The following is a 25,454-nucleotide window of genomic DNA, read 5'->3' on the forward strand; positions in this document are numbered from 1 at the left end:
TCGAAGCTTTGATGAGCTCTAACTATTAAAGAGCTTGCAATCTTGGTGAGCTTACAGATTTGGGGAGCTCGCATATTTGGTGACCTGGCAGTCTTGTGATCTGGGTTTTCCATAACATGGATGGTCACTTCAGAACACTCTTCATTGGTGTAACATCCCGATCTTGGGCCTAGTCGAAACAGTGGTTTCAGGACCACAAATTCGACATGATAAATTTTATTTTTATTATATTTTTATGGTCAACAATTTCATGGAATTATTTTGTGAAAATTTCGTTTGAAAATTTTGACGTTTGGGCACTCAATTTAGGAAAAAGGACTAAATTGTAAAAAACCAAGAGTTGAGTTCTACATGTTAAAGGTGTCCAATTGTAATGAAATATTAAATTTGAGGCCCTTATATGGTAATTAGACCATTTTTTAAGTTGGTGGACAAAAATGGACATGGTTAGGCATGTTTCCAAAGATTTTCATTAAGGGCATTTTGGTCATTTAGTTATTAAAATGAATTAAAAACAAAATTAAAAGCCAATTTTTGTCCATCTTCAAGCTTTGGCTGAATTTCACAAGGGTACGAAGCCATATTTAGGGTTTTCAAGCTTCCAAGCTCCATAGTAAGTGATTTCAAGCCCCGTTTTTAATGTTCTTTACGTTTTTAAAGTCCCGGTAATTTGATTTAGCTTATTCTCGCAATAATTTAACCTAGGGTTTATATTTAGAAAAATACCCATAGGTGAAATGTGTTTATTTTGATGCTTTATGGTGGAATATGAAGTTAGAAATTATGTTAAACAACTTTTGCTAAGCAATTTTAAGTGAAAACGAGTAAAACGACATAATTGGTAAAAATGCCTAATGTCCATAAGTAAGTGTTAGAGTGAGAATTTGATGTTTCCATAGAAGGGAAAAATGTTCATCATGTCATAAAACATAAGAATAAGAGATGAAGTTTAATTTCCGAGCTTTGGGGCAAAAGTGTAAATATGCAAAAGTTTAGGGGAAAATCGTAATTTTTCAAAGTTCGAGTCAAGGACTGTTTTGATGAATTTGAGTATTAAATAAGCTAAATCTGCTATTATTGATCAAGAAAGGCGTTGAATCGACCTTGATTGGGGAAAAGAAAAGATTGTGGACTGAATTGCAAAATTACTATATTTTGCACCGAGGTAAGTTTGTATGTGATTAATACCTTTTTTTTACTTATGTTTTTAACTTTTTTATAAGATATGATTGAATATGGGATAATTACTTGAGGTGAATTATGAGTTGTGGTTGAATATGGAAGAGTTGGAAAAATGTTAAAAAAAGAGTGAGAATTCATGGTTGAACCTTCGGAATGGGCCGGATATCGTTGGAAATATAGGTGGATGCTATGTGCTGATTCCACCCGATACTAATGAAAATAAAGGTGGTTGATATGTGTTGATTTCACCGGATACCAATGGTTATATAGGTGGTTGCTATGTGCTGACTTCACCTAGTACCATTGAGTATACAAGTGGTTGCTATGTGCTGATTTCACCGAGTACTATTGACTATAAGGGTAGTGCTGTGTGCTAATCCACCGTATAACTGAGATTATTTCGAAGTGTTCATCAGAAACTGATTAAGTGAAAATATATGTGATTAAAAATGTGTTTGATCTTTAATCGACCCTTTGGTACGATGAAATGAAGTAATGAAATTAAGAAAGAGTAAATTTGACGACAAAACAATTTAGGACAGAAACAGTTGTGTGATTTTCAAAAATCACCAAAAATGGTAGAAATTGAATTATAGGTTTGATGAGATGTGAAATTAAATTTGAATGGGTCTATTTTCACATAAAGAAAACAGAGTAAGCAAAAAAGTTAAATATTTTGGGATATTTTAATTTTAGTGAGACAAGGTCGGAATGATTTCGAAATCCCCTATTCTGACTTTGGAAAAGCACTAAAATTTTACAAAAATAATTATGGTTTATAATTTATATTCTTAAATTTTAAATGAATCTATTTTAATAGAAACAAACAGAAACATCATTTGAATTTTGTACAAAGAGATAATTAATTTTTTCTTGAAGAGGGTTCGGAGTCATCGAGTAGTGAAATAGGAAAATTTAAAGAATAAAATATACTAATTTGCTAAACCAAAAATACTTAAAATTTTATGGTAAGAATATACATGAGTCTAGTTTTATGAAAAATTTACAAATCTTAATTTGGAGTTTTGTAGCTCTGGATAAAAACAATTTAGTGACTATGACGCGAATAAACAGCTTGCTAGAACTTGAATAAATAGTGAATTTATATGTGATTATGATTATATTATTTATGGAAACATGCTAGAAACTTCTTTATTGATTACATACTTACTTACTAGGCTATATACTTACTATCCTCTCTTTTCCCTTGTTTTATAGAATCACCAAGCTAGCTCGGGATTTGGCGATCGTCAGTGATCCATCTACACTATCAACTTTCTTTTGGTATTTTGAAAACTTTATTTTGAAATTATGGCATTATAAAGGACTTGGTCATTTTGTTATGTGTCATAATTGATTTAGCCCATATTATTGGATAGTCCATTTTGCATAAAGCTGTCTATGTTGGCGAATATTGTATGGGTTGTACGTGTTTGATAATGCCATGTTGAGTTGATAAATCTGATATAAAAAAAAGAAAAATTTAATTTGGATGAAATTTCAAGTCTCGGTTTTGTATGATTGATTATGTTAAAGTTCGGTAATGCCTCGTACCCTGTCCTGGTGTCTGACACGGGTAAGGGGGTTATAATTGGCCTCTATGTTGCGAACCCCAATATCATGACGTAGATTTTCAAAATTCATCTTCCCAAGTGGTTTTGTTAAAATGTCAGCCAACTGTTCTTGTGAACTGCAGTGAACCAAATTTACTTTCTTGGCTTGTTTCACTTCTCTCATAAAATGATAGTTGATTTTGAAGTGTTTTGTTCTTCCATGGAACACTGGATTTGATTTTTTGCAATTGCAACAATAGATTGATTATCGCACTTAATCTCTATTGCTTCTTCTTATTTTAAATTCAAATCATTCAGCAGTTTCCTTAGCCAAATAGCTTTATTTACAGCAGTTGCGGCTGCAACATACTCAACTTTTGTAGTTGATTGTGCCACTTTTTCTTGCTTCTTCGAGCTTGAACAGAACAGGCTCGATCCTAGAGTGAAGAAATAACTTGAGGTACTCTTTATGTGTTCAGTAGACCAAACCCAATCACTGTTTGAATCCCTAAGTAGTTTCACCCTTTCAGCCTTCACAAACTTCACTCCATGGCTCAGAGTTCCTCTTATGTATCGCAGAACTCTTTTTGCTACTCTGTAGTGGTTTACATTGCAGCAATGCATGTATCTTGACAATAGACTTACAGCGAACATTATGTCAAGTCTGGATGCAGTCAAATAAACTAGGCATCCAATCACACTTCTATAGCTTGTTTCATCAACCCTCTCAACAGCTTCATTGCTAGGAAGCTTCTCACCTTGAGCGATAAGGGTTCTCATCGGTTTACAATTCTCCATGCTATATCTTTGTAGGATTTCATCGTGAACCCCTTTTGGTTTATGAAAATTGTATTGCGAGCTTGATTCACTTTCAGATCGAAGAAGTATGTCATTCACCTAAGTCTAAAATTTCAAACTTCTCTTGCATCTATTCCTTGAATACAATCACTAGTTCGTTGTTGTTACCAATCACAGGTAAATCATCAACATATAATGAAATAATTAGAAGTATTCATTACCAATTTTCTTCACATATAATGTAGGTTCGTTGATGTTTCTTTCAAAACCCATATCTGTTAGATAATTTTTAATTCTTTCATACCATGCCCTCGATACTTGCTTCAAGCCATACAGTTCTTTCTTTAATTTATACACCTTGACTTCGCACCCAAGTACTGAAAACCCTTGAGGTTGCTCGACATAAATTTCTTCCTTTAAAAAATCATTTAGAAAGGCTGACTTTACATCCATTTGACGTATCCTCCAACCCTTTTAAGCTACAAGAGTTAGTAGAAGCCTTATGGTGTCTAACCTTGCAACAGGGGCAAATGTTTTACTGAAATCCACTTCATATTTTTGGCTAAATCCCTTCACAACCGGCCTGGCTTTATATCTGTTAACTGATCCATCAAGGTTCATCTTGGTTTTGAACATCCATTTCACTCCAATCACTTTCTTGCGAATTGGTCTATCTGCCAATTCCCATGTTTCATTTTTGTTGGTCATAGTGATTTTATCTTTCATAAAAGTTCACCATTTTACTAGTTGAGCTGTTCAAAGGTAACTGGTTCTAGCTTCGCCAGATTACATCGTTGATAGATTTTAGTGATCTATCTGGTTCCTCGCGCTGGTTGGTCATCAACTGCATCATCTTCAGTTTGATCTCTAATGGATCGCATATCGATTTTTGAACCCCCTGTTCATGCATCTCCTCCTCAATTGCATTCCACCTCTATATTTTATCTTTATCAAACTGCCCATCTCTACTTATGATAATTTTCTTGGTGAAATTATTGTAAATTCTATATCCTTTCCTAAACTTCAATAGCAAAAAAAAAAATCCCTAGCTGTAATCTACTGTCCAACTTGCTTCTTTTCTCTCTTGGAACATGAATAAAACAGGTGCAACCAAATACTTTAGGTATGAAACAGATGATTTAAAACCATACTAGGCCTTAAATGGTGTCTTCCCTTTAATGGCTTTAGTTGGCAGTTTATTTAGCAAGTAAACAACAATGGTTATTGCCTCTACCCAAAAATCATTTGGCAACGAGCCATGTTCATTACAATTCTATTTTTTCTTTCACTTTATTTTTTTTGTGGAGTATACACATTGCTCAATTGATGATGGACACCAGCCTCTTCGCAGAATTTTTGAAACTTCTCTGAAGTGTATTCTTCCCTATTGCCTGATCTTACCATCTTAAGCTTGTAGTCACTTTGGTTTTCAACCATGGCTTTAAATTTAAAGAAGATTTTAGCCACCTCGGACTTGTTTTTCATGAAGTACACCTAATAGAACCTTCTAATGTTATCAATAAATAATACAAAGTACCTATTTCCATTTGGGGAACTTATTTTCATGGGTTCACAAATGTGAATATGTTTTCATTGGCTCGCCATGCTTTATTCGCAAGAAATGGAAGCCTCGCCTGACACATTTCACACACATTTTCATGATCATCCATATTCGATAAAATTTCCACCAAGTTATTCTTGGGCATTTGGCTTAAGGATTTGTAGTCAACATGTCCCATTCTCTTATGCCTTATCTTGGTTTCATCCAGTGAGCTAGTATATGCTACCGAAGTTTCCAAGTACCAGTTGACAATAAAAATTCTATCTATAATATTTGTTGATAGGAGCTCACATCCTTGGATCAAGGATTAAACATTTGTTGTCCTTGAATACCACAGAATTTTTTTACTCAAGCAGTTGACTTACACTTATAAGATTTTGATCTATGTTAGGAACTAAAAGAACATTTGTGACAAGTTTAGTACTTGATGGGGCTTTAATCAAAACATTTCCCTTTCCTACTACTTCGATGTACTGGCCATTTCCAACTTTCACTTTGGATTGAAACATTTTTATAAATGCTCTTGAAGATGCTCGCATCTGCAACATGTGACTTGTACAGCCACTATCAGTAAGCTAATTCTTTCTTTCTTTGTTAGAGAGCTTGCATGGTACCATGAGCTTGGCTTTATAGAAGAGTTCACAAGGTTCGGCGAGTTGGGCCTCATAGGGAGGTTCACAGGATATCATACAAAGCATTGATTAGTTCAGAGTGTAAGATGGTTGATGGGTCTCACAAATCTTCCAGTGAGGATATCTTTGATTCATATCTCTCAAGAAAAGTGGTAATGACCTTCTCAGCTACTCGACTATCCGCGAACTGGTCCCTTAACAGTCTTATCTGGTTCACTACTACCATGGTTTGATCTGAATATTTCTTTACAGACTCGGCTTCTTCCATCTTGAGGTTTTTAAAATCTCATTTGAGATTGATCATTTGTTGTTGCCTTATCTTCTATGAGCACTGGATTCCTCCTTGAGCTTATCCCAAGCTTGCTCAGGAGTGTCACAAGCATGATTCTTATAAAGATCACTTCTAAAATACCATTTTGTAGGCAAGACATCGGCTTGTGTTTTTAGTACATTCCTCACTATGTTGTCTCATTTGAGCAATTGTAGGATTCGGTCTCAACACTTGTGGTTCTATTTTAGCATTTACAACCTCCCAAAGATCAAAGTCTTGAAGATAGGTTTTCATTTTTACTACCCAAATATGGCAGTTTTCACCTGTGAAAATAGGGGGTGGAGGTGGAGAAAAGTTTGTTGAAGACATTTTTTTGGAAATAGGCCCTTAAAGATAAGTGGCTCTAGATACCAATTGTTAGATATATGATGAAGAAAGGATTGAAAATAAAGCGAAATCAAGATAAAAATGGAGAACTCAAATTGTGAACAATTGTTTCATTACAAGAACAACATCTTATTTTACATGAACTATTATGCTTAAATAATCAAATAATAATAAAATAATTACAACTTGGCTTAATCTTGCAGCTTGATTCATACAACTTGCTTCTTCTTTGGTTGATTTTAGTCTAATCATCAATCAAAACGTCTTATAAAAAATTATCACTATTTCAGTGCAAGTTGGCAAGTTGGCAACTTGCAGGGTAAGGGCTCACATTTATAAGCTCGCCTAACATAGCTCGTACTTTTTAAGACTCCGCAGCTTTGATGAGCTCTCACTATTGAAGAGCTCACAGTCTTGGTGAGCTCACAGATTTGGGGAGCTTGCACATTTGATGAGCTTGCAGTCTTGTGATCCGGGTTTGCCATAACATGGATGGTCACTTCGCAATAGAGCTAATGCTCGGGCTACCTTCAACCAAGTGTAGTAGCCTTTTTCTACATTTAGAATAGCTCCAGTAGGGTGGAAGAGTCTAAATGGTCGCTGACTTAAGTGTAAAGTGGATAGTACCATTTCAAAAGAAGCAAACTCGATAAATATTGGTGTTATTTTACAAGATAACACTGGAACCACGTCTGGTGGTTTTGATGTTTCTATGGAACCATATCTGGTTGAAATCATGACAATATAGGTGTCACTTTAGTGGTTATGCACTTTGAATTTCGACATGGTAAACCAATTGCAAAGAAGTAGTTCATGCTTTTCTCGATGCCCCGATTGCAAAGAAGTAGTTCATGCTTTTCTCGATGCCTGAGAAGTGTATTTCAAAATTTAGTAATATTGTTAATGGTTATTTGTGATTTAAAATCTTAATTTTAATGTTTTCCCTTCCATTATATACAACGAGATGCTACTAAAGTGACTCAATATCTTACTCAAATGACTTTATATTGTACAACTAGTTTTTATTGGTAATCCTCCTTTTCTATATATAATTTTAAGTTTTGCTAATTCTTCTATTTCTTCTTATGATAATGAGGATTTAGGACGGAATATATTGGGTAAGCTTATATGTTTTAGTGTAGTATTCCTTTTTCTCGTCGGATTTTTTGGTTGATTCTCCTTTTAGTAATGATTTTTAACTTTAAAAATTATTTATCACAAATATTGATTTATACTTAAACTTTAAATGTATTGTTTTAATCATTTACAGTAAGTAAGATTAATTTAATTTAAAGTTTAAAGTAGAATTTTGTTGTCTAATGGCTTTTAGATTATTGAAATTTATTACTATTTGAGGACATTATTTTATGATAATCATAATTGTTTGAATGGATAGATGAATATTATCTCTACTTATTTTATGTGTAAAAGAAATAGATATCCACCTCAAACTTTTACATCATATGTCAAAAACTAAATTTATGAAGGTTCTTGTACTCATCAAATTGAATTCCAATATATACTAATCATATAATTATTTATAAAAGTATATAAAACTGTTTTAACTTTTACACAATATAAGTGGACCTCTCCTTATAAGCAATAGAAAAGAAAAAGCAAAATGAAATATATTTATCTCAATAAAATCTTATTATATATATATATATTGATATATATCAGTAAACTTCAATGATAAATACAAAATTTTTAAAATTTTGTTTGAAAAAATCTAATAAAATATAATTCAAAATGAAATTAGTCAAAATAATAAAGAATTCATAAAACAAATTTTTATCGTTAAATTTTAAATTTTGATTGTATATTTTCATTTGAATGTTAAATAATTAGATAAGATTTTCAAATGTAAAATTTGAAAAAAAAATGGATATTTATTTTAAATAAATTAATTAACAAATTTTGCATATTATATTTATATTAATATATTTTTATATTGAAATCTATATTTCTATATTATTTATTTTATTATTCTATCTACTATTATATTATATATTATTATAATATTATAATATAATTTATTATTTTATTATTTTATTTAAATTAATATTTCTATTTAATATATTTAGAATTTATTAATAATTTAATAATTTATAATTTCATTTTTTTACTATGATTTCGATTTTATTATTTTCTTTTTCATGACTCGAAACCAGGCCACACTTGGGGCAGTGAACACCCTTAACCATTTGGCTATTACATGGAGTTCCAAATTCTATTTATTTCATTCAAGTTATATTACAGGTTACAGAAATTTGATTGACCCCCTCTATTTTTTTTTTTGGTAACTTATACTTCTAGAATCCTATGTGTCGTTAAAAGAAATTATCCGCATAAGTATCTACATTAGCAAACTATGCCATGCACGCATGTACCTTGTTTATTTAAGTATTCACTTTGTAACTATATTTTCAAGGGAAAAGTTTTAGTGATAGAGTGGTCTAGTTAATATTTTAGAGTGAAATTGTAACTTGGTAAGCGATGTAAATTAAATAACATTTTGTGGTAGTGGATTAATCTCTGGGTAAGGTTTAGTAGACTTAGGAAGTTTCCCAACTACATGGTCCATTTCACAATTTTCACTCTGTTAGTCAGTAATGCAAATTGTAACTAAACATGCAATTAGAAGACAAAATCAATGAACTTTCAACGTAGATTTCTTTTCTAAGTATACAAATTCATATGAATTAGAAGTTTTCAAGGAAAGAGCTGAGATAGCAAAAGCAGGGAATGAGGACGTAACCATAGGAGGAGTTGGCAATCAAGAAACAGACACCAACAATCGAGAGTTACGCAGAAGCTTGAGAAAGAGCAAGGCACCCAAGGCCTTAACCAATTTTGTCTACTTCAAAGGATCCTAAGGATTAAGAATATAAATAATAGAGTATGTAAAACATAAAATTTATTTGTATTCCTTGGATATTTTCCCAACTTCTTAACCTATAGTCTATTCTCCTATTTATTCCTATATTATCTTTTTATGGTTATTGACACATAATATTTTGGTGCTTTCATTGAGATTGGACAATATGGTGAATAACATCGAATCCATAAAAATTTTGCAGGAGACGAGTGCCCTTCACAATTAAATTTTGGTCTCTCTCCAATCTTAAGCGGAGGATCAGAAGCAATGGAATGCGACCACTCAGCGAACCCTTCAGGATGTAGTTCACTAGTTAACGGTGATTTCTACACAGTTGGGAGCTACGACAACCACTTCTTGCAATATTGAAGGTACAGGGGAAATCGTGGTTAACTGGGGGAAGACAAATATGAGAGCTGAATCCAACGTTGTATTTCCCTTCTTACCAACACCGGTTCAAGTGGAGTTATCCCTATTTAACGGGAGGGACCCAGAAGAGTGGCTAGCATCCATGAACAACTTTTTTGAGTTTTACGGCACTGAGGACCACCATCGGGTAACCATGGCATCCTTCAAAATGGACAGAACTGCCAAGAAATGGTTTCTTTGGATGTAGCGACAAAGTCAACTAGCGGGTTGGCACCATTTGGTCGAAGCGATTCAACGGTCATTTGCAGTGATGGAAATCGAATTTCCAGAAGGGAAAATTTCTAAGCTTATCCAAACAACGATAGTGGAAGATTATCAAACACGTTTTGAAAACCTTGTCTTGCACACAACCAACCTATCTGATGAATTCCTTACACAATGTTTTATGTCTGGGCTCCGTTTGAATATCAAAACTGAGGTCTTGGGCTATCGATCCAATTCTATGAATGAAGTACTTGCTTTGGCCCACTTTCATGAAACCAAATTCAACGAAAGACAAAAATATTGGGTCGGGTACCAAGTCTGAAACTACCGCCTCTATTACCAACACCTACCACGTTTCCTACTAGGCCTAAAGCACAATCCAGACGCCCACCTCCATCAGACCATTACACAATCTCTCCCAACCCTATGCAACCCCGCAGGATTTCTACTGTTGAAGCTCAAGCACGACGAGAGAAAGGTTTATGTTATAACTATGATGCTAAATTTGCTCTGGGCCATAAATGTAAGGATCCTTAGTTATTTCTGTTGGATGATGAATTTGAGGATGACCACCTAATTTCGGTGACAAGGACAATGGACAATGATGACAACGAACTAGAAGGTTCTGACAAGACCGTGCGAAAAAATATTTGGTCTCCTTCAATGCCCTCGTAGGCTACTTAACTCCTAATACCCTTCGTGCTACGGGGGAGATTCGAGGCCGTCAGGTACATATTTTGATTAATGACAGTAGTACATATAACTTTGTATAATCCCGAGTAGCAAAACATTTAGGTTTAACGGTGATGGCAACGCTAAATTTTAAGGTTTTTGTTGGTAATAGAGACAAGTTACAGAATGAGGGTTGTATGCGCAATCTAAAATTACGAGTTCAGGGTACTGAATTAATGACAGACTTCTATGTGCTACCATTAGAAGGTACCAAAATGGTTTTAGAGGTTGCTTGGATGGCCACTTTAGGGCCGGTGACTATGGATTTTAATACGCTCCAATTTCAATTCCGTTAAGGGGAAAAGTAACATCGTTGGCAAGGGTAAATAGAGTTGGCATCTCAATCAATATAATCGCAATCCTTACGGCATTTGAAAGACACTAAGGCGGTGATTGCGTATTATTGTTTGCAAATTGATACGGGTCCAGCGACGAAAGGCACAGTCGAACTAAAAGATATGAGAAATCTATTAGTTGAGTTCAAAATGGTTTTTGTTGCTCCACACGGTTTACCCCCTGTTAGAGAAACCGACCATGCTATCCATCTACAACCTATAAGCAAATTGGTTAATGTCAGGCCATACAGATATCTCTATTTTCAGAAAGGGGAAGTCGAACGTCAAGTTCAACACATGTTAGACCACCAATTGATTCGAAAAAGTAATATTACATTTTCTTCTCTAGTGCTGCTAGTAAAGAAGAAGGACGGAACGTGGTGGTTCTGCGTTGACTACCTTAACTTCAACGCAGTCATTATAATACCCCTAACCTGTATCTGTCGCTAGAATAGGGTTATAGAGCATTATCATACAAAACAAAAAAATTAAAATGTACATTTCATACATTGATATAAGATAACACAAATCATTCATTCACATAAATATCATCCCTAAATCAAGCCCTCGAGGCCCTGGAAATACATTTGAAACAATTCTGGAATAAATTGGAAGCATTCGAAAAGTTTAAGAAAAAGTTAAAAAAATTTGACTGTAGGGTCACACGGCTATGTAGCCAGGCCTGTAACAATCGAAATAAGGACATACGGCCGTGTCCCAGCCCGTATCCTCACCCGTGTAGCTCTTTGAGTAGGGTCATATGGCCAAGTCACACGCCTATGTTCCAGGCCGTGTAACTCTCAAAATAGCCCCAAACGTCCGTGTGCTAGGCCTTGTGCTAGGCTGTGTAACTGCCTGACTTGCATACAAAGTGATTCTCATATGACACACGGCCGTGTGTCACACATGGCTAAGACACACACCCTCATATCAAGATGTGTGGACCCAAAATGAACCTTAAACAACAAGTTTACCAATTCAAGCTTACTTGCAACCTAAGTAAACAATTTTCCATCCAAAAGACCTATTCAAAGTGACCAAAATCAAGCCAAAAACATGCTAAATCATCCTTCTAACATTCAACCAATATGCCATTCATAGGCACCTCAAACACATGCAAATAAAATTTACTTAAACAAGCCAAAACCTACTACAAATTCAAGTATCATATCACATTCTATACTAAGCTTATAAACACAACACAATTGAACATTCACTTAGCACCAAAATACCTTATACATCTACTATTAAAAGTGTTGCAAAAGGACTTATCTAGCCATGTATTATAAGTCCAATACTATTTGTTAACATCAAGCATAAACATACCAACTTTAACATTTAGATATTCACTAAAAAGTCATAATTCAAGGACCTATCCTATAACATGCCACTTAACCATCTACTAATAGGTACCAAAAATGGCTATCGAGATGATGATGATAGTGTCAGCTTCCGATTCGATCCAATCAAAGCAACGATTACAAAAGTCCTACAAAAACAAATTAAACGAATAAGCACAAAGGAGCTTAGTAAGTTCAATCAATAAACTCATTTACTATCAAATAATAATTTCCAAAGGATGTTAACTTTAATTACACAGACAATAAGGCTGCTAGACACTGAACATGAATAACAGAAGAGCTAAGCCTGCAAGGCACAAAGCCCGAATAACACTGGTACTAAGTCTGCTAGGCACAAAGCCTAAATAACACCGGCACTAAGCCTGTTAGGCATAAAGCCCAAATAATAATATAATTCAACATTTAAACATAATTCCATAACACACTTTAAAGATTTAATCATTGACAAGGTATTTAATTCAACTAAGAATAAACATAAAACGAACTTACAAGACTAGATTGTAGTAATTGCAAAGTATAGGAACTACTCTGAAATCTTTCCTTTTTCGTGATCGTCAACCCGTTCATGATCTAAAACAATAGTTTCATTTAATTGCGTACTTCTAAATATAAATTTAATCCATAATTCAATTTTATGCAAAATTACTATTTTACCCCTAGCATTTTAACTTTTTACAATTTAGTCATTAAGCTCATAAATTGAAATCTAAACATTTTAAGCCCCTAATCAAGCTAGCAAAACTTATTACGGGCTTATTTCAACCCAAATAAACCATTATTTCATAAATTTAAAATAAAATTTACCATTTTTATAAATAAATCCCCAAATACAAATTTCATCAAAACTCACTTTACAAAACTTATTTATTCATTAACAAAGATTCATAATATAACATTAAACATAAAAAAAATCATTCAAGAACATTCATCGCATAACCTTCAAACTTTAACAATTTTACAAATTAATCCTCGGGCTAGCTAGATTAAGTTAAAACAGCTTCAAAAACATAAAAATCATTAAAAATGGGGCAAAATTACATACCATGCACTCAAGGTTAGCTTGGCCGAATATCCCCCTTTCTCCAATGGTGTTTTTATGTTTTCCAATTAGGAAAAGATGAAGATGACAATGTTTTCTCATCTTTTGTTAATTAGTTTTTCTTTTTAATTATCGAATGACTAATTTAACCTTTTAAAACCATTAAAATTTCAATAAAACCATGTCATGCATATCCACTAACTCATTAAACGGTCTAACTACCATATAAGTCCTTTAAATTAAGATTTCATAGCTATTTGAATCATTTAGCTATTAGAACTCGACTTTTACACTTTTTACGATTTAGTCCTTTTAACTTAATTAATCATGTAAACATCAAAATTTCTTACCAAAATTTTAATACGACCTTACTAATACCCAATCAACATTAAAATAATAATAAAATAATAATTTACTCATTAGATTTGTGGTCCCAAAACCACTGTTTTGATTTCACTAAAAATGGGCTGTTACAATCACCATTAAGGACAAATTTCTGATTCCCATTGCTGAGGAGCTTTTTGATGAATTGGGTAATTCTCACTTCTTCTCCAAATTGGATTTACTTGCTGGATATCATCATATTAGGGTTAAGGATGATGATGTCCCAAAAATAGCGTTTTGAATACATGAAGGACATTAGAGTTCCTCGTAATGCCGTTTGGGTTAACCAATGCGTCATCCACTTTCCAGGCAACAATGAATGATCTCTTCTGACCATTTCAATGTAAATTTGTTTTAATTTTTCAAGACGACATTCTTGTTTACAGTCAAAATTAGCAGGACAAGTGCTACAAAAGTTGCAAGAGAATGGTTTTGTTGCAAAGCATAGCAAGTGTATATTTAGACAAACCACAGTTGAATGTTTGGGTCATATAGTCTCACGAGAGGGATTGGAAGTGGATCCCGTAAAGGTTGAGGCAATCGGAGCTTGGTCGGTACCTACCACGATCAAGGACGTACGTCGGTTTTTAGGCATTTCATCCTACTATCGCAAATTTATTAAGGGATTTGCCACCATCACAGCTCCCATCCCTAATTTTCTTCGCAAAGGCCAATCATTTGAATGGGCTAAAGCGGCTTAAGGTGCCATGGACCACTTGAAATCACGTCTTTGCGCTGCTCCTGTAACACCCCTAACCTGTATTCATCGTCGGAATAGGGTTATAGACCATTACCGTAAAACCATAACATAAAATTATACACTTCCAAAAATTGATCTAAATATAGCATAATCCATTCATATACATGCACATCATCCCTTAATCGAGCCCTCAAGGCCCTAGAAACACTTTAGAAATGATTTGGGACTAAATCAGAAACATTTGGAACATTGAGGAAAGAGTTAGAAATTTTAAACTGCAGGGGTCACACGGCTGTGTCACACGCCTGTGTCTCAGGCCGTGTAACAATCGAAATAGGGACACACGTCCATGTTCGTGCCTGTGTAACTCTCTGAGTTGGGTCACACAGCCAGGCTACATGCCCATGTACCAGGTCGTGTAACCTTCAAAATGGCCTCACACGCCCGTGTGCTAGGCCATGTAACTGCCTGAATTGAAACCTTTAAAACCTATAGGGGACACACATCTATGTCACATGGTTTTGTGCCACACACGGTTGAGACACACGTCTGTGTCTTAGGTCGTGTGGATAAGAAATTGGCCAAAATCAAGCCATTTCCTTGACCCACTTCAAGCATGAACCTAAACAGAATTTGCAGATATGACCAAGACATTAAAACATGCCTAAAACATGCATAAAGTGACCATTTCACTATATCATTAATCCATCCGAACAATATGCTAATAAGGCACCTCAATCACAATCAAACTAACATATCTAAACCTATGCATAATTGACCATATCTCATTCATACAAACACATCTAGTTGATATCTATCTCAAACATAGCCTAACTTGACCACATTGCAAACATACCATTACATACCAAAGTGGCTAATGAAATCATGCATCAACTTAACCATAATATCAAACATCAATAAGATGCCATAAGTATGAAAAGTGTATCAACCATAATAACACGTATACATGCCAACTTATCAACTAACATAAACCACAAGTCCACATATACATGCCATTATAACCTTGGCCAAAACATTAAAACTACTGATATAATCACTAGATAGTGTGATAGGTCTCAAACGAGCTTCTAAGTCGATCAAGCTTCTAATAATCTGTATAGTAAAGGAAAGTAATTACATAAGCAATGAATGCTTAGTAAGCTCGTATAAACTTTAAATATAATATCCCATTTCAATAATGAAACTTTATAGGGTAAATATAAACCTATACCAATACCACAAGATTTATCAAACTATGTAACCATCAACTCACAAATGAGTAAGTCCATCAACATCATATATATTTTCTTTCCTATCATAATAAGATTTTATAAGACATATTACACAACCATTAACCTTTTCATGAGACTATGAACCATTCTATTTACTTACTTACCACTCCATTTACGTAGCATAAGCTTAAATAACATTATCAATTCATGAAATAGTGCATTTATCCATAGCATAAGTAGATTTCTCAGGCATGAATACGTTATTTAAATCATCAACCCTTTCATTTCATCCTATTACATCTCAATTATAAACTTACCGTTTTATTCCCTTTTCTTACCCGTTTCATTTGCATAATACAAGGCATAAGTATAAACATCAACCATAACCACTAGCTTGACACAAGTCTAAACATCATCATCAATACACAAGTTAGTGCATTTATACATAACTCTTTTAGAATTAACCACATGATAAACCATTTCATAAGAAAATATATCTTTTGATTCATACCACATTTCCATGAACATAAGCATATTTCCATTTGGACACTTACCATTTCAATGTATATCACTTAGATTAAGCATGATATAATCTAACCATAAGCTTGGCACAAGTCTAAGAATCACCAACAACACATATTAGTACATTAAAACATAATTCACTTGAAATCGTCATTTTCATAAACATAGGTATACTTTCATTGAATGTTTCTATTTTAATCCTTTTCATAGATTCATGACATAATTAATTTGAACGCTTACCATTCATTTCTTTTTCATGCCCGTTGAACCATTTAGAATAACATCAGATACGTGAGAAAGCTCACACGAAGTATGCTAAACATATAATCTTTCATTTCTTTTTTCTTTACATCGCTGCTCATTTGAGCCGTAAAATGGGTTTACTCACACAAGCTGACGATTGGAATGTAAACTACATGATGCCGCTCACACAAGCTGACGAGCATCCGTAAAAAATGCAAGACCTCAGCCATCGATAGGACATTCAAGACTAGCACCTGAAACATGGTAACCCTAAAGACATGTCATTCGTATCATATACATTCTTAAGGTTCAAACGAGGCTCGATAATCATAGAAACATTGTTGGATTTCCATCGTTCGTTTACATAATAAACAACACTATAACATATATATATAAATAATATTAAAACTTTATTTAAACATACGAACTTATCTGGTTAAATTGCAGCAATGACTAAGTATAGAGGCCATTTGGTAATTTCTTCTTCTCCTCGATTTTCTACTCGTTCTTAATCTAAATTAATAATTTCATTCAATTCATTAATTTAGACAGCAAACCAATTCATTTTATGCAATTTAGTTCTTTTTGACATTTTTACAAAATTTCCCCCAACTTTTATTTTTTATTGAATTTAGTCCCTGAGCCTAAAACATGCAAATTAACCATTTTTATAAAATTTCAAGCTTAGCTGAATTTATTGAGACCTCACTGCAACCCATATTTGCTGCTATTTCACATCAAGCCCGTTTACTTTTACTAATTTCACATTTTAGTTCTTAAACATTAAAATTACCAAAAATTACTTTACAAAATATTCTTATCTAGCAATAAAGCTTAAGATTCTATCGTAAACTTTCAAAAACATCTCAAATTAATCCATTTTAAAATTCTAAACATTCAACAACTTTACAAATTGACCCCCGGGTTAGCTAAATTAAGCTAATACGATAACAAAAACATCAAATCCATGAAAACGGGTAAGAATTACTTACCATGCATAAAGAAATCACTTTGGTCGAAACCTAGCTTAATTTTAAATGGATATTTGGTTGTGTTAGAGAAGAAACCAAAAAATAATAATATTTAAGCCTTTGTTTCTTTTAATTTCAATTAATTATGAAATTACAAGATTGTTCATTTAAAAATCAACCAAATTTCAAGCTTTTATTACCCAAAACCGTCCACCAACAATTCAATTGGTATAATTATCAACTAAGTCCAACAATTCACCTTTTCATAGCTATTAGAAACCTTTAATTAATACAATTCAATCTTTGCATCTTTTACAATTTAATCCTTTTCAATTAATTAACTATCTAAATATTAAAATTTCTTAACGAAACTTTAATACAACCTTAATAACACTCCGCAAATATTTATAAAAATATTTACATCTCAGTTTATAGAAACGAGGTCCCGATACCTCATTTTCTAAAGCCACTTGACTTTAGGGTCTTACCACTTGAACCTAATTGTTCATTTAAATAACATAAATTGTTAATTCAAATTTTCTTTTATACCATATTTGACTCATAAATATTAAATAATAATATTTATGAACTTACTCGTCGGGTTTATGGTTTCGTAACCATCGTAGAACTAGATGTTACAGCTTTAGTGCTTGGACTGTCGTAGTTTGATAAAAAATTTCAGGTCAAAATCAATGCTTCTGAAATAGGAATAGGAGCGATTTTAACTTAAGAGGGTAAGCATTAACCTATTTTAGCCAGAAGCTTAATCCACGAATGCAAAGTGCTTCCACTTACAATCGAGAAATGTTTGCCATTACCCAGGTAGTGGGGAAGTGGCACCAATATCTTGTGGGTCGTAAATTCATGACCATCACCGATCAGCGGTCGCTGAGGGATTGAACCAGCAGACTATACAAACTTTGGAGCAACAGTGATGGTTGTTGAAATTAATCGGGTACGATTTCGAGATCCGTTACCGACAGGGAAAACTCAACAATGTTGCCGACGCATTATCCAGGGAAATCAAAGCATCTTTTGTTTTTTTCTTGATTCTGCTGTTTTGTGCTTCATTCTAACGTTTTCTCTTTCTTGTTTTTGTTTTATTAGTTCTCCCTGTTTTTGAGCTTTGTTTCTGTTCTTCTTTTGGGTGGATGCTTCCTGGGTTGCTTCGAAGAATGACTGGCTCCTTGTTGTCTCCTTGTTCGTGTGCTCTCATTTGGTTGGCTTCGCGTTAGGGTCTCGCCCTGATCGACATTGAATCTGTTATGTGTCTGGTCTTGGCGTCCTATCTACTTCTTGCGCTTTTGCGTGAAGTCTGCTTTTTTTTCTATGTTGAAGGTGCCCATGATTTAGTCTATTGTTCTTTCTTTCTTTTCTCTTTATTTCGGTTTTAGCCTTTGCTTAATCTGGGCTGTAAACGGAACTGCTTTTTTTTCTTTTTTCTTTGTTAGTTTGGTTGCCCATTATTTTATTATTTCTTGAGCTTGCTTTAGATTTTTGGCTTTATAAGTTCAGACCTGTTCCTCTATTTTTTTCTTTTTGTGTTTTGCTTTAGTTTTTCTGCGTTTTTTGCTCTTGCTTTTGTCTTGTGTTCTTTTTTTTTTTTTTTTTGCTTTTCTTCTTCGAAGCGGCTGGCTCGTTTTTTTTTGGTTTCCATTCCTATCCCAATCTTGCTCGTGGGACTGGGTGGTGTGCTCCCCTCTATGTTCCGTTATCTTGGTTGCGCCGCCCTGCTTGGTTCTACGTCAAGGGTGCTGTCGATGGGTGGTGGCTCTTTCCTTATAAGTCTGCTGGGGTTTGTTGGTGTCTTTCGTCCTGCTTCTTCTCTCGTGCTTTCGAGCTGGTTCCTCGTGATTGGCTGGGTGGAGGTTTGGTTGTTTTACTTTCTGGGTGTTGATCCTGGATGCGTTGTTCTGCTTGATTCCACGTCGAGGTTGCTGTTAAAGGTGTCTTTGTTTTATTTTCCCCTTAATTTTGATCTCAGCCTTTGTTATTTCTCGGGTTGTAAATGGACTGTAAACGGAGTGTTTAATTTGGGATTAATGCTGCTTCTCTTTCCTTTTGTTTGCTTTGTTGATCTTTACTGCTTACTCTCATATTTCTTGATTTTACTTTTGTATTTTTTATTGGTCTCCTGTTTCTATTTTGGATTATCTTACGATAACATATGTTTATTATTGTTTTAGTTCCTGTTGTTTTCTTGCTTTTGTTTGCTGCTCATCTAGGTTTTGGCAGTGGATGGCGATAAGCCCCGCCCAGAATTATGAAAATTTTATGCTAGAACTGTCGTGGGCTCGAAAACCCAACGACAGTCCGTGATCTTAAACAACTCCTCATTGTTAAAAAGCCTCTTATTATCTTCTTGAGTCAGACTAAAGCCAATACCCGCGAGATGGAATGTTTCAAAATAAAGTGCGTCATGGATGGATGTTTTGTGGTGGATGCTGAGGGCTGTCGTGGGGGTCTCGCCCTCCTTTGGAAAAATGATGTTACGGTTTCTATTAAGAATTTTTCTAACAATCATATTAAGTTGGTGGTCTCTATTGAGGTCATGGACAGCTTTCATTTTACGGGATTTTATGGTTTTCCTAACTTGAATAGTCGTGAATAGTCTTGGGATTTTTTAATAAGAATGGGCAATCCGATTCATGATGACTGGATTGTGGGGGGGGGGGGAGGGGGGGATTTTAACGCCATTTTAAATGATAGTGAAAAGATTGGTGGGAGAAGGAAGCCTAGAATTGCTATGAAAGAGTTTGAAAAAGTTCTTGATGAGATGGCTTTGGTTGATGTGAAAACGGATAAGGGATGGTTCACGTGGTCAAACAATAGGGATGGTTCCGGTTTTGTTAAAGAGAGGTTGGATAGATTCGTTATTTCGGCATCTTCGGTGGAAAAAATGCCTTTCCTCTCCACTAAAGTTATGAGGCAAAGTTGTTCGGATCATGATGCTATCTTTCTCGACTCGACGAGTCGCAAGCCCAATGATAATGTGAAGGATCCTATTTTGTTCTTTAATTTTGAGGCTTGTTGGGCCAAAGATAGGGACGCCAAGCAGCTTATCAAAAGGAATTGGGATGAGAATCGTAACCCCTTTAATCTCATTGATCGCCTTGAAAAAATTCATTTGAGTCTTGGCCAATGGCAACATGCTCCGTATAATAGATTAAGGAGTCGTATGAGCAGCTTGATTAAGTAGAATGATAGCCTTATTGAAAAGCCTTATATGAGATCAAATCCCAAGCTTCACAGATCTAGCCGTTACGAGTTGGGGCATCTTTATGCTAAAGAAGAGTCTTATTGGGATCAGAGATCCCGTATTGCCTGGCTTAAAGAAGGGGAAAGAAATACTTGATTCTTTCACGTTCGTACGATGGGTAGATCCAAAAAGAAAAAAAATCGAGGGTTTAAATGATGTGGATGGCACTTGGGTTGAGGGGACAACAAATGTTTGTAGAGTGATGTAGAACTACTTCCATGATTTGTTCAGATCTGAGGCCGTGAATGATACTAGGGTTATGAGCCATATTAAAATATGCATCTCTCCGGAGATGAATGAGGCCTTGATGGGTCGGTTAATTGATAAGGAAATTATGGATGCTTTTGACCATATGGACCCTCGCAAGGTCCCTGGTATTGATGGCCTTCCTGGTCTCTTTTTTTGAGAAAATTGGGATGTGGTGGGTGCGAATGTCATTCACTTTTGTCATGATGTGTTGAGGGTAGGAGAAATATTGAGGAGATTAATGATACGATGCTTGTGCTTATCCACAAAATAAAGGACCCCAAAGACATGATGAATTTTTGGCCCATTAGCCTTTGCAGAGTCATCTACAAAATCATTTCTAAGGCCTTGGCTAACAGGCTCAAGTTGGTGCTCCATTCTTGCATTAGCCCTAATCAAAGTGCTTTTGTTCCAGGTCATATGATTCATGATAATGTATTGATTGCTTATGAGCTTGTGAACTATCTTCAGAGTTCCAAAAATGGTCTTAATAAGAGGTTGGTGATTAAACTTGATATGAGTAAAGCCTACGATAGGGTTGAGTGGGATTTTTTTGAAGATGTCATGATTCGTATGGGTTTTGCGGAAGGGTGGGTGGCTTTGATCATGCAGTTCATCCATTCGGTTAAGTACGTTATCAAATGCAATACGACTCTCTCAGAGGAAATTATTCCGGATCGCGGCCTTCTTTAGGGAGATCCCCTCTCATCTTACCTTTTTCTCTTTTGCATGGAAGTTTTTTCATGTTTGCTTAATAATCCCCTCTTATCTTACCATCTAGTTTTTACAGATGATGTGCTACTATTTTTTAAGAATAAATAGAGGGAAGTTAACGCGGTTTATAATATCCTTAGGCAATTCAAGAGTGTCTCGGGGCAAAAAATAAACCTATCAAAATCAAAGTTTTGGTTTAGTCCCAAAATGTCAGAGGATCAAAGGGTCTTTTTTGGTAATTCGCTTGGGATGCTGGTTGTTAATAAGCTAGACCATTATCTCAGACTTCCTCTATTTATCGGATAACAAAAAACTGGGGCGTTTAAACACATCCTTGATCGTTTTCTAATAGGATCAATAGTTGGTCCGAACGTTTGTTTTCTTATGGTGGTAAAGAGGTCTTTATAAAATCCATCCTACAATCGTTACCTACTTATGCACTTTCTATTTTTCTTGCTCCTAGGGGTACGATTGCGAAGATGACATCTAAAATCCATCGATAGTGGTGGGCTAGTAAAAGGAAGGGTTGTAGATAGGCCATGCTTGCGTGGGATAGCCTTTGTCTTCCAAAAGGTATGGGCGGTATGGGCTTCAGAGACTTGTAACTCTTTAATTTGGCCCTAATCGAGCGAAAAGTTTGAAGGCTTATCTCGTAGGGGAAGACCTTATGCTTCAAAGTACTTCGCTGGAAATACTTTCCGAATGGGAATCTTTTTCATCCAAAGAAGGTCGACAAACCCTCCTTCATTTGGTCTAGCATCTCTACGATGGCTAAAGCCCTTGAAAAAGGTTTTGGGTGGCAAGTAAGGGACGGGCGAAGCATTCAAATTGATAGGGATACTTGGGGTTTCGAGGGTCTCAATGACACTACAGCTCCTTTGCGAAGCTCTCTAGGAAATGCATGTTCATGATCTTCGGGGACTACTTGGCAAGTCGTATCTCTGACATTCTGATTTTGCAAAATGGTTCAAGTGACAGAATTGTTTGTTTTCATAACACCCATGGATCCTACACGTCTAAATTGGGTTATTCTTGGATGCTCCTTAACAGAGTTGGCTACGGGCCACACCGTTTCTTTTGGAAGTTCATTTGGAAGCTCAAAATCCTCCCTAAGATCCGGGTCTTCACTGGGCGCATTGGTCATGGTTTGCTCCCTACTAATACTAAGTTTTTCTCTATCAAGAGTCATGTAGACCCAGTTTGCTCGAGATGTAGGAATGGGGATGAGACGCTCTTTCATGCATTAAAATACTGTCCCAAAGCTTGTGATGTTCTCATTGCGGATGGTTTTGATAATCAGTTGCTAACTAACTCTTATGACTTTTGTATCGATTGGATTGAAGAATCCGTGAGGATTTTGGACAAAAGGGCTTTTGAAGAGTTTATTTCTACCTTGTGGATCATATGGAATAGTAGAAACAATGCCATCTTTAAAGATAAAGAGGAGAATACGTATGGGATTTGGGAGTGTGCTCATAAGCTCAATACTAATTTCAGGATTAACAACCTTTCCTTTCAACCGATCTTACCTTGAGTCCCTAGATGTTATAGATGGGAAAAGCCACCGAAAGGGGTTATCAAAGTTAATATTAATGTTGTCGTGAACTCTTGTGGCACGAGCTTGGGTATCATTGCTAGAGACTCTGACGTCTTTGTTTTGAGTGGAAGAGCGTCTTTCACAAATAAGGTGATTAATCCTGAGTGGGCAGAGTTGGATGCCTCCATTGATGGCTTTCGGTTTGCTCATTTTCTCAATGTTGATAAGGTTATTTTTTAATCGGATTGTGCAAGCATCGTCAACTGCTTTAGTGACTACAAGGAGGGCATCACGGTCTTTGGGTACCGGATCAAAGAAGCTCGTAAGTTTCTTAACTCTTTTGTATTTGCCGAGGTCAAATGGGTTAACCGGGATTGTAACAAATTAGCCCATTCTCTTTGTAATTGGTCTCATTTAAATAGTTGTAATTGGAACTTTGACATGGATTATCCTAGCAATATCCATAACAATGTTATTTCGAATGCAATTTAATTTGAGGTAGTGACCTTTGGGTCCTTTTTTGTCAAAAAAAAACTTATTAGGGACTTATATCAACCCAAATAAATCATTATTTCATAAATTTAATATAAATCACTACACCAAAACAGGCTTTTAGCGGCGCTCTTTTAGCCTTTAGCGGCGCTTTTTAGCGCCGCAAATACTTTTAGCAGCGCTTTGAAAAGCGCCGCAACAGAAGCCGCTAATGACTGCGCCGCTAAAGGTGTTGCTCTATAGCGGCGCTTCTAGCACAAACGCCGCTGAAGACTAAGACCTTTAGTAGCACTTTAGTGGAAGCGCCGCTAAAGATCAGGGTCTTTAGCGGCGTTTTTTGCGACAAGCGCCGCTAAAGATTAGGGTCTTTAGCGGCGCTTTTCCCTAAAACGCCGCAAAAGACCCTGATCTATAGCGGCGTTTCGACCACAAACGCCACTAAAGAACCTAATCTTTAGCGGCGCTTTCCCCACAAACGCCGCGAAAGACCATGATCTTTAGGGGCGCTTTTACCAAAAACGCCACTAAAGGCCAACACCTTTAGTGGCGTTTTTTTTTGAAAAACGCCACTAAATTTGGCAGATTTGTAAAATAAATTTTTTTATATTTTCAGCCCTCCTGTAAAAACAAATTAGAAGAAATCATATCTAAACCAGCCAAAAGTAATAAATCTATATTTTAAACAAATAATATAATAAATATCAATAAATAAAATAAAATTCGTATTATTCTTACAAAAATGTTAAAAGTTAAAATGATAATTAAAAGTAAAAATCAAGTATATTTACACGATAGTCTAAGACGGCATTGTTATGATCATTGAAACATCTTCATCATACTCAAGTCTGTCTTTGAGTTCATCAAACTTTTGACGCTGCTTCGCTTCCCTCACGCACCTCTCTGCTTCCTCGCTTTAGCCTCTCGCTTCCTCATTGCACTGTACTTCTCTCGTTGCCGCCTCTCTTCTCTTCTTGCCAGATTCTGCTTTAAGTCTTTGGAGTTCTTCATACTTTCGTTGAACATCGCTTCTCTCATTCTTGATCTGCTTTAAGTTGTAGCCGGAGTTCTTCATATCTTTTTGAACCTCGGCTTCTCTCGATGTTGCCTCCGCTTTAAGTTGTGTAATTTGCTCGATTGTTGTCGCTTGCATCCGAGCCATCCGTCTCTTAACCTCTCGAACTTCACTTGGCTCGACTTCAAGGCATATATTGTTGCGAGCTAGATCCAAAATATTGGGATGGGTTAACAAAAGATCCTTGAAATCGAACCCGACCATACCTTTCAGGACCCAAAACTTCAGTGATAATCCGGTTATGAATGTCGTCAATATGAACAGAACTATCACTGGAAGCAATCGCTTCATACTCCGCCTTTTTATCCTTTAATTTTTCCTAAAAAATAAATCACATAGTTAGGAATGCAATATATATTAAAAAACCCAATGCAACATAACTTAAAAATATTTGCATTACAATAAATGAAATAAATCATTAGAAAATAAACACTATAAATAATTAAAACAAGTGAAATTGTATTAAGCAAACGTACCATAATTTCTGCAGCTTCAGGAGTCATAGGGTTTACATCTTTCTTCCTATGTGTAATGTCAAAAAGTTAAAGGTGTCCAACTTTTTGACCGGACGACAATTCCTACAATACAATAGTAAAAATATTAATTGATAGAAAGTAATAAATATCTGCCAATATTAAAAAATTCAAAATACCTCTGCATGAGCTACACACGCAAAACTTTTCGACCCAGCTGTGTGAGTGAATTTTTATTGCTGCCTAC

General features: G+C 35.3%; 1 protein-coding gene and 1 long non-coding RNA gene across 2 annotated transcripts; one reads left to right on the forward strand and one right to left on the reverse strand.

Moving 5' to 3' along the window:
* Positions 1 to 3,029: 3,029 nt before the first annotated feature.
* On the reverse strand, positions 3,030 to 3,533 carry LOC128033814 (secreted RxLR effector protein 161-like). The gene has a single exon (XM_052622010.1). The coding sequence runs from the start codon at positions 3,531 to 3,533 to the stop codon at positions 3,030 to 3,032; it is 504 nt and encodes a 167-aa protein (XP_052477970.1).
* A 14,564-nt stretch (positions 3,534 to 18,097) lies between these two features.
* LOC128035602 (uncharacterized) lies at positions 18,098 to 19,476 on the forward strand. The gene is made up of 2 exons (XR_008192104.1): positions 18,098 to 18,369; positions 18,522 to 19,476. It is a non-coding gene; the product is annotated as an uncharacterized LOC128035602 (long non-coding RNA).
* Positions 19,477 to 25,454: the final 5,978 nt, after the last annotated feature.

Source organism: Gossypium raimondii, chromosome 2, assembly GCF_025698545.1.
Source record: "Gossypium raimondii isolate GPD5lz chromosome 2, ASM2569854v1, whole genome shotgun sequence".
NCBI classification, from domain to species: domain Eukaryota; kingdom Viridiplantae; phylum Streptophyta; class Magnoliopsida; order Malvales; family Malvaceae; genus Gossypium; species Gossypium raimondii.

What these genes read in the sequence shown, in the direction of transcription:
- LOC128033814 (XM_052622010.1), bottom strand. Translation starts at nt 3,533, where the DNA reads ATGGAGAATTGTAAACCGATGAGAACCCTTATCGCTCAAGGTGAGAAG.